At 28.2% G+C, this 10,729-nt stretch overlaps 1 protein-coding gene across 8 annotated transcripts in view; it reads left to right on the forward strand.

Annotated features, from left to right (window-relative positions):
• The window catches only part of LOC109861745, a 19,493-nt gene extending 14,592 nt beyond the window's left edge, over positions 1-4,901 (forward strand). For 3 of the 8 annotated variants that reach the window (XM_020441534.1, XM_020441533.1, XM_020441535.1), the window contains exons 2-5: positions 1,374-2,505; positions 2,721-2,898; positions 3,003-3,403; positions 3,557-3,885. In XM_020441534.1, the coding sequence (XP_020297123.1) occupies positions 1,550-2,505; positions 2,721-2,898; positions 3,003-3,403; positions 3,557-3,716 (1,695 nt within the window). In that variant the 5' untranslated portion in view covers positions 1,374-1,549 and the 3' untranslated portion in view covers positions 3,717-3,885. The other 5 variants (XR_002251019.1, XR_002251020.1, XR_002251018.1 and 2 more) reach the window with 5 other exon arrangements.
• The last annotated feature ends 5,828 nt before the right edge of the window (positions 4,902-10,729 follow it).

Raw genomic sequence — 10,729 nt, forward strand, 5'->3', positions numbered from 1 at the left:
TATTTTATATAAAAATCACTTCAAAATCACAATGTGATCGACAGACGGTCATATTGTAATTTTGAAGTGATCTTTGAATATCAAAAATAATAATTTTATATAATTTTTTTGTATCTAACATACTAATAAAATTATTTTGTAATTTGATACTCTGAAGCCATTTTCTTAAAAAAAGAAATTCTCCGTGTAATTCTCCAGAAAATTGTATGGACATATTTGTATATATAGATAAAATTGCATAATTAGATATAATAATTTTACTTTGTGTATAAGTAATATACCTCGATAGTCAAATGATAGCAATATGCCAGCAGTATGCACGCAGGTTTAATCAGCATTTTGCAGCAGATTCCACTTAGCTGTGTCATTATAGTGAGTAAATTATGTAGGATACTTATATATAATTATATATATCAAAACTTCAACGTAACAAATCACTATGATGACACAGCTGAGTAGAATCTGCTGCAAAGTACTGATTACATCTGCGTGCATACTGCTGGCGTACTGATAGCATTTGACTATCGGGATATATATCAAAACTTTTTTACCAGGCATTGAAATAAAAAGCGAGTACTAATCGAATAGAGTTAATGAAAGAGTTTGAAATTTGATGACTGTACAACACTTGATACACTACTGCGTTTAGTGAAACAAAAACCAAAACTTAAAAACTATCATTATAGTCACATGTTGGATCTTGTCGATAGTGTGTAAAAGATCAAAATAGAATTTCTATGATGAGAATGATTTTGCAAGAGAGAAACAAGAATATAATACAAACATACAGATTATGTAGAAAACGATTGAAGCGGTTCCACAGTTAGTAGACACATCTAGTTTCATGGATGAGCGGGCATGATCTATGGTATACACGTACCATGTACTATAGATAAATGTACGCATATGCATGAAATAGAAAGCATCCATTATCTATTTCAATAAGATAAATCAGATACGCACAATAATCCCACACGCACTTGTATATGTTTGCTTAGTGTACTATATTTTAAACAAAATATTGATACTTTTTGCGTTACATCAACAATTTCAACATTAACTAAATTGCTAAGTAAAGAGAAAGATAAATTTTTGTGTAGAAAACTCATAACTTTTTTAGATTTCTAGAATCCATTTTATTAACACATATAGGTTGTCGGGAAAGAATGTAAATACTTACACTATTTTCCACGTTTTTTGTATTATCTTTGCAACATATAATACAAACTGCAAAATAATACAAAAAAAATAAAATTGATATATTTATCTTGAAAAACATCAATAACCATAAAACTCTTATTTTTAAATAAGTTTTTACATTATTTAAAGAAGAACTATTATAAGAAATAAACATATAAAAAACTTATTTTCAGGGTCGTGGATTGCAGCTTTTTTCTACCTGCAAAAGTCGTAACTATTTGGAGATCTCTTATGGAAAGAAAAAATCATTCTTACACACATATTAAATTTACCTAATATTACAAGAATAAAATATATCCAAGTTGCAGCAGTCTTCAATTTTAACCGACAATTTTACACCGAAAACGAGATGCAATCTAAAATATTAAGTGAAACATGTCAAATAGTAATTCGAAAATTCTTAGGAATTGTTTGTTTTTTATTGCTTGCTCCGTTTCTTATCACGATTTTGATGGTTTTATATATTTACCGTTGTTGGGTGGAAACTGTGCTAAGAATTCAACTTAAAGACAAATTTGCCGGTATGTTGGAAGGGTCGGATGCTGTTTGGTGTGTCGAAAATACATCTTTATCCTTGATTACTGTCGTATTCATAATGAAGAAAACCGCAGGGAGTACAAATATGATCTTCTTGAAAGATATGAGAAACTTATTTAATCACTTATTTAAGACTGCTTCCAAGAGTTTCGAGAAACTGTTTTACTATAGATATCAAAAGTTTGGTTACGTTTATTGGGAAAAATCAAAAGAATTTAATCCAGAAACCGCGATTAGATGGTTGGAGTGTGAAATCAGTAATTGCGATGGATCTTGCGAGAATGTTCACAGTACAACCTTTCAAGAAAATCTAAGTTTTATAAACAACAGACCGTTGTATGATGATCACAAACCGATGTGGGAAATGCTCATTGGCAGACGATGTCCAAACGTCAAATCTTCCATTGAAGAGGATCCGAGGTTGTCTTCTCAAGACAGCTTTAATACCGATGTAGACGAAGTTCCTGTAGTATTTCGTGTTCATCATTCTCTTGGTGATGGTAAAGCTTTATTCAAGTTGCTTAATGTGATTGTCGACGAGAATATCACAAATGAAGTGTCGACAATATTGGAAGAACCCAAGGACAGCGTTTTGACAGCTAAAGAAAACTATTTTAAGGAGAAAGAAACTTTTCCAAAAAGAAAAATTATTTTACCCTTAAAAAAAGTATATAACACAATTAAAGAAATTATGAGAAAAGTAATACTTATATTGTTTTCTCTAGAAATCTTTGTCTCTCAAATTGTTCGTAGTATGGATGGCAAAAGGTTAGTATTTAAATATCCTAAAACACTTAAATAAAATAATATATTTTTAAATAGAATTATATAAAGGTTTTCAATATGCAAAATATGTAATGTTTAAATACCAAATTTTACATATGCAAATACTAACTTCATAAAGATGATATTCATCAAATCGTCTATTGTGATATTTAGATAAAATATTTTAAGTTTTATAACATAACGAGTAAATCTTGTAGCTCTCTGCATGGTCGATCTTTATCAGGTGAGAAATTTATAGTTTATTGTTTGGAAAACGATACCAATAAATCGCAGCTTCTGACAAAAATTAAAAAAATAAGACAGTGTACAGGATCAAAAGTTACTGACATAATATTAACAGCTTTTGCTGCTGGGATAATTAAATATTATTTACGCGTAAGTATAATACTACTTGAGCTAAATGACGCCAAAATGAATTTTTTCTATGTAAAAGATTTCTTTAAATGTGCAAATATACAAAGTGTATATCTTTGTTGCAGATGAAGGAATTAATACCCAACGCAATATCGGTCCTCATACTAAGAAGAATCTCTAAGCCTAATGACAACTTAGTACTGACCAATGATATTTCGTTTAACATAGTTAAAAGTTGTCTTGTCAACGCGAATAAAGATGATGTTTTAACGTCACCTACAAACTTTCGGTTCTTTGAACGTCTTCAAAAAACTACAATAATAAATAACAAAATTAGAAGTAGCTTGGAAGCACCGTTAAATTATTTTTTAAAAGATTTAGTTGGAATTTTGCCTCTGGAAATTATAAAATTTCTTATTGCAACTCACAATCCCACAATGGCATTTAGCAATATAAAAGGAATAAAAAGAAAACTTTCTATTCAGAATCATCCTTTAAACAACATAATGGTTTGGATACCGAACAAGTATAGTATATCAGTATTATTTTTTATCGTAACTTACGTGTAAAAAAAATTAGAAATATTCCAGAGATATTAAAATCATTTTTATATATAATATATAAGATATATGTACATGTATATATATATATATTCATATATTACAATTTATATTTTTAGAAATACAACCGGGTTGTCCTTANGTCTAATTACTTACGAAGGCAAATTAAATCTGTCTCTATTNGTTGATAAAGCAGTAATAAGAGATATGAAATTAATCAAAGAAATAATAGACGAGACTATATGTGAAATAGACTCTGCGTATAATGATCTCGCATAACTTTCGGAATCATCGGATCGTTCAGTAAAAACACTTGTGGAAAAAAATAGGTAAATAAAAATCTCGATTAAATTTTGATAATCTTTTACTTTCCTGTAGTGCACAAAACAATCAGTTTTATTTTTATTAGTACATATTTAAGTGTAAGACTAAAAAACATTTTTGTATATTGTAGGAATGTTCTAAAAAGTAAAAACAATTTTAGTTGTGGGTTTACTCTATATCTTTTATGCATGTAGTGTGTATAAATATATATTTATATAGCAATATATGTGTTTATGTATTTTTGAAAATAATTTTACTAATATTAATAGTGATTTGTTTTAATGAAAAACAAAGACCTTTATATATTAACGTCGACTAATCTATCTTTTGTAATATTTGTAACGTGATACTTATAAATGTAAAAGGAAATAGTAAATTTGTTTCCCACATAGCTACGATGATTATATTTTTTTAAGAAAGTAAAAGACAACTTAGTAGTCGTTTCACAATGAAAAAGAGCTGGTTTATTTGTTAGACTAAAATTAAAAAGCTTTATAATATTTATTATAAAATATAAGTATATGTATGTAATATGTATGATTTTAAACAATATATTACTAAAACAATATATAATATTTATATAAATAGTATTACTTAAAAAAATATTATATTGTCATAAAAATATTATTTTTTAAAAAAATGTACTCTTGATACTTTTCACAAAAATTAACTTGGTTTACTAAATCAGGTTTGTGTTAAAAAGTCATTAAAATATATACAGTTTATGTCAAAGTTGTATTTAATATAAAAATATTATGCTTCTAATAGAGTTTTTTACGTGAATATTTTTACTGATACATATATACTAATAAAACTCCTTTTTTCAGTTAGATTCAGGAGCGTTAGATCTAGGAAGACAGAAGCAAAATTTAATGTCTTTTAAAATGGTTTTAAAAATTACGTGTTTATCTGTAAAACATGAAATAATTTTAACCCTTTTATGTTGGCAGGTTTTATTTTATAAAATAAAAGACAAAATGACTATTTTAGAAACAAAATACATTTACAGGACAGAACAACTAAATAAAGGACTATCCTCTTAAATATAGGAAGTATGTTCGTCGTACACATAGCACGTAATATTACGCAAATATCGCAGTAAAATTGCAATATCCCAGTAATATTAAATATTATAATACAATATTACAATACTAGTATCAAGATATTAAATTTATATATAATATTGAAATATTACGGTAATATTGTATTGCATCTTAAGTAGCAAAATTATATATCAAATATGTTTTCATATATTATGTCTTATAAACGCAAGATGTCATTTAACGTTATTTACTATTTAACACGTTGCACACATCGCGTTGTATCTTATATATAATATGATACATATCCTTTGCTACGTTGTTGAAAAAACTATACAATTTTTGTCTTAAACATGAACGCTTTGTTTTCAAATATATTATATCAACAGAAAACACTTTGTGTGTGTAACGTGTTTTTACTATATAATTATTATTTACTATGTAATTACTATATAATTATTATTATATTAAATAATTCTTATTATATAATAAAAGTAATACACACATATAAATGTGTATACATATTTTTATATATCATTTAGAAAAGAATAAAAATGTAAAGAATAGATATAAAGAACATAAGTTTCTAAAACAAGATTCTATATCGATTCCTTAAAAGAAATTAGATATAGAAATATACAAGTAGATGTAGAAAATATAGATGAATATATATATATATATAAATATATATATATATATATATATATATTTATTGAATAAATGAAATATTTAAAAAAATATAAAAAAAAAAAAAAAGTGCATATATAGAAGAAATATTACAATATTGTTTTAAATTACAATATACACTCTTACGAAAAAGAACTAATGATGAAGATGATGATTACATATAAATAAATTCAGTAATATAAATATTACTGACAATCACATAAGAATATTATTAGATATTACAGAAATCACTGAGAATATTACTGTCAACAGAATATTACTGTACACAGAATGCCAGTAATTTTTTCGTACCATTGTTGCAATATGTTACTGTCAGTAGTTGTTTTTGTAAAGGCAAATATATGGAAATTTCATCAAAAAAGAATCGTCATTCCCTACATATAATTACATAAGTGTCACATATCGAATTTTCAGTTTATTGCATAGTGACACTTAGGAAGTTATGTTCTTTATGGTTACCAAATATTAAAAAAAATATTTATAAATAAGGTAAAAATGTAAACCCGAAAACTTTCTTAACTAGGGAAACTATATGAACCTTTAAATTTACAAACTGCTCTCTTCTAAAATTTGCGTTTTGGAGTTACGAGATTATATGTAGAGAGCGACGATTTAATAACAAATCAGTGCAATTCCTACTCATGCAGAATAATGTAATCTTCTCAATAGTTTTATTGTAGAGATATAGAAGATAATAAATAATTGAATTCTAAATCATTATTTTTCCGGGGAACAATTCTTTATACGTGCTCAAATTCTATATCTAGGCATAAGAATTTTGCATGAGATTGAAAAGATTTCATATATTGTATTTAATTAAACATCATCACAGATATAGAATATGTCCATATAGAATTTTTTTTCTAGACTATTATAAAAAAAACTGTTTTAGTATATTTTAAGTTACTATATTTAAAATTTTTAAGGTATGTAAGAACCGTAATTTGTGTAAGTTGTAATAACAATGTACAGATAATTAATATAAAAAGCAATTTTTTTAAAAGTGAATTGCTTATTATGAGAAGAATAAATGAGAAGAATAAATTATTAAAAAAGTACAAAACATACCGTTGCGCGTAGTCCCTCGCCGTCCATCGATGTATCTTCAACTCCAGTCCCACGTAGCAATCAGGAACCTACCTTTACTGTCCCATAATGCGACGAATGCGCGCTTACGACGAGATGACCGTAGTATCACGACGAGGGACTACGTTTAAACTTACCAGTGGCCCCGTTGCTGTAATATGAAGCGAAAACCGCGAAATCGCGAATGACTCTACTTTTACTTTTAAAAAAATTACGACATAAGAATTAAGGCAAAATCTCCGAAAAACGCGGAAAATACCGTTATTTTAAAAGATAGCATATATGATAATAAATTTTACAACATAAAAAATATATGATAATACATTTTAAAAGATAGAATATACGATAATTTAAAAAAATAGAATATATGATAATAAAATGTAAGTAAAAATTATAAATGAACAGAATAAACTTTCATCGCGACTCTATGCTTTATGTTTAAATATAAAAACTTGTTTAATCAAGGTAAATGTGTAGGGTAAATCGGAAAGAAAGAAGAATAACTTGAGGGAATCTTAATTTTAAATATCCTCTTTTTTCTTTTTTTTTCTTTTTTTTTAGTATAAGAAGAATAAAGGATAGGTAGTATAAACGAAAATTTTTTTAATAAAAAAGAAATACCATGTGATCAAAACCTAAGTGATTAAAAAGCACGAAAGTTTTATAGATTTTAAAATAGTCTGAAAGAATACGTCGCGCAAATTTTGTATAAAACTCACTATTGAAAATCAAAGGTTTAGATATTGATTGTTTTTTGGTAGTACGGAACGCGAAATTGCAAAAATCACAGTTTTGATATTAATTTTTTTTTTGTTAATACGGAACAAAATTGCGGTTTGAATTATACTGACATTTGCGTACTTTTTACGCAAAACAAATTGCTCCGCAGATTCTCTGCAAATATAATCTCGCAACTTTTGCGAGAGTCACTCCTCTTAGCACAGCGAAGTATACTTGCTCCGTTACTTCAGCGAAGCATCAACTCGCAACTTTCTTTCGAAAATCGTTTATCGAAAACGGAACAGATCGAAAAAGAAACGTCAAAAACATAGTAAAACATTCGACACATCAACATATTTGAAATTTAAATTAAATTGAAATAAAACGCGTAATCAAAATTCCTACGTAAAACTTTTCGTACGCGCACTTTAATTTCTTTTGCAAGATAGATTCTATTAATAATACTTAATAATCGTGTGTATTTCAATAATTCAAACTAAAAATCGCGGCAATAGTAACGCTAAGTCGTTAAAATTAAATAAACATCTGTTAATTTCATTTTTTCCCGATATACTTTTTGATATAGTATGTCTCTAAAATTTCTAACTTTATCGTAAAATTCTCGCGAAAAATGTATTCTCTAAAATTTACTCAATAGTAATGAAGAACAAAATTTCAGTAAAATTGCAGTAGTTTTAAAGTCAAAAATTCGCGAAATCTAAAATAGATTTTATACACTATTTGCATGCACGACCGCGATCGCGTGATTTCTTCGCAGTTGCGAGGTCCAGGACGTCGATTTCGACGCAAGGCGAACTAAACGTTCGCAATTTGTTGAATGTGAGAAATCATCGAGAAAAAACTGGTATAAAATAATCATTATATGAAGCAATCTCACTGGTTTTGAAAAGAGTAATCAGTATATCGTTTAGCAATGTACATATCTTAATATACGTTTTTGATAATTGTATAGAAAATTATTCTATATTATTCTCTGTTATGCTTTATTTTCTATAAGTAAATTAGATTTAAATATAGTAAATATAGTAAATTAGTATAGTAAATATAGTAAATATAGTAAATTAAATTTAAATATATAAGAGAGTAAAACGCGAGAACTATAATTTTATTTTTCAAATATTTGTTTTATCTCGACGTTTCACAATAAATAAGCACTAACTACGTATCGCACTGATTTGAAAAAATACCCATCACCTACCTTGAAGGTCAACTCACGTGCGCTGGCCACTTACTGCGACGATACCACTCTGTAACATAATAGAATTCTATCGTCAGACTCAGAATTTGTGAAAACAAATTAGATATATTATACTTTAATAACTTTTACATGTAGTATATATAATATTAAAAACAAAAATATACCTTCATGCCAGCATTTTCTTACCCGAACCCGGCTCCTCCGCTACCGCAAACACCGCCGTCAGGAATACAATCAGCGTCAAAAGTCCACAGGAATATTGTCCGGATTGTGTCTTTTTTGGCACTTGATTATTTTCCCATGCGTAAGTGAAGTTCTTTCGTATTTTTTATAAAAGTTATTTTTGATAATATTAGATATGACTTCGCGATGAAAAATGTCACGTACATCAAACTATACCCTGCTGTTTCGAGATTTGTTTTTTTATAAAATAAAGTATTTTAAGTATATAAAGCAATGTATTACGATTACATATAACTCACATTTCTTTGTTATATGTGTCTTATAGCATGATATGTGGAAATGTAGTTTTTATTTGAATTTTACAGAGAATCTTACAACAATTAAACTCTTCAAAATCGAGTCAATAAGAAGTACTGAATATAAGACAATACTCTATTACGTTTGATCACCTCCGAATTCTTCTCAATGATAGTTAAGATGACAATGGTACCGTTTGCACTCGAACTGTCAAAGAGAAGAATTCGGAAATGGATAAAAAGTTGTAGATTTACCGCGGCTCTCTTAATAGAGAGTATTAACAAAACTATTGTAAAATATTCAAACCGTGTTATAAAATTCTTCCGATAAGATTGAAGTAAAAAGCATATATTCCAATATATGTTACATACAATATGTAAAAAAGAAATGATTATCGTTAGAGGTGAACCGATATATCGCTTTATGTATTAAAACAATTATTTTAAAAAATAAAGACAAAGCGGAAGACTGATAAGTTATATTCGCGACATATTTAATCGCGATACACGCGGTAGATTTACAATAACGAATTTACAGTAATTGACGAAGAAAGAAATTCACTTTTAAACATAAAATCGCGTACAAACTTGATACAACGAAAAAAGAAAATCTTCGAATCGCGCACAACCTGACAACACGTCCGTCATTTTCAAGAGATCCACGAGAATCTGAAGCTACGCGCTGAGGTAAGAGTAGAGTTTTTCTTTGCGTGCACACATTCTCCACTATGCGCTTTAGAAAATTCCTTCGCAGGGGTTGAGCGGTTTTCCGATCGTCAAAAACACTCGCCGGTTGCTAAAACATTTCAGTCGTTGAACATAACACGCTTATTTTTCACATTATTTTTTATTAAAATTTGACATTTTTTCCATTCTTAGTTCTCTTTCTTTTTCTACATTATTGGGAATATTACTTTTTCGTGTAACATATTTTACATTGATTTGTCAATTACGAAAAGATAGAATTTTATCTCGATTCCAAGGTGTTGCGTTTTATCGGCGTGACCGATTGAACAAAGTTCTTAGATACTTCATTCGCGAAACATATTCTCACCTAAGAATGAAACTTTTGCAATATTTATTGAAATATTAATTAAAAAGAAATTGGCGAATGAGCGCGGCTAGACCGTGAGATGTACGTATGCTAGACTCATGCCAGCGACGAGTGTCAGACAAAGAAACAAAAAGAAAAAAATGTTTGTTGTTAATTTTTTTGTTGCCGAGTGACACTCGCCGCTGTCACGCTTTAAATTAGAGTTTACATTTTACGATCAACATCCAGGGAACGTCTCTACACGACCAATTATATTCATCAACTAGTTTAAACTGATTTTATTAAGGTGCAGAAATGTTGGAAACATCAGAAAAACAAGTTGCTGCGCCGCAGGGTCATTTTAAAAAACACCGCTGTTAATCCAGGAATAAAATTTCTTTTTTATTGACTAGTTTTGTGAAATGCAAATGTCAGTTATGTCCAACACACGCTCAAATGCAGAATACGACGGTGCATATTTTATCTTTAATTTATCGTATATAATATATTTATACAAAAATATTTTAAATAATTGGTTTTCCAGAAATATATTTTAAAGAAATACTTCGCCAACGAAACTATTTTAAGGCTCAATTGTAACAAACGTCTGAGGATATACGAGACATAAAAAATGCTGGTCTAAATCAAGCTCCTAGTAACGGCATTCGAAGACAAGAATCAGTTTTCTGTTCTTTTACGCATCC

The sequence above is a fragment of the Pseudomyrmex gracilis genome, unplaced genomic scaffold (assembly GCF_002006095.1).
Source record: "Pseudomyrmex gracilis isolate BER0280 unplaced genomic scaffold, ASM200609v1 scaffold_987, whole genome shotgun sequence".
NCBI classification, from domain to species: Eukaryota; Metazoa; Arthropoda; class Insecta; order Hymenoptera; family Formicidae; genus Pseudomyrmex; species Pseudomyrmex gracilis.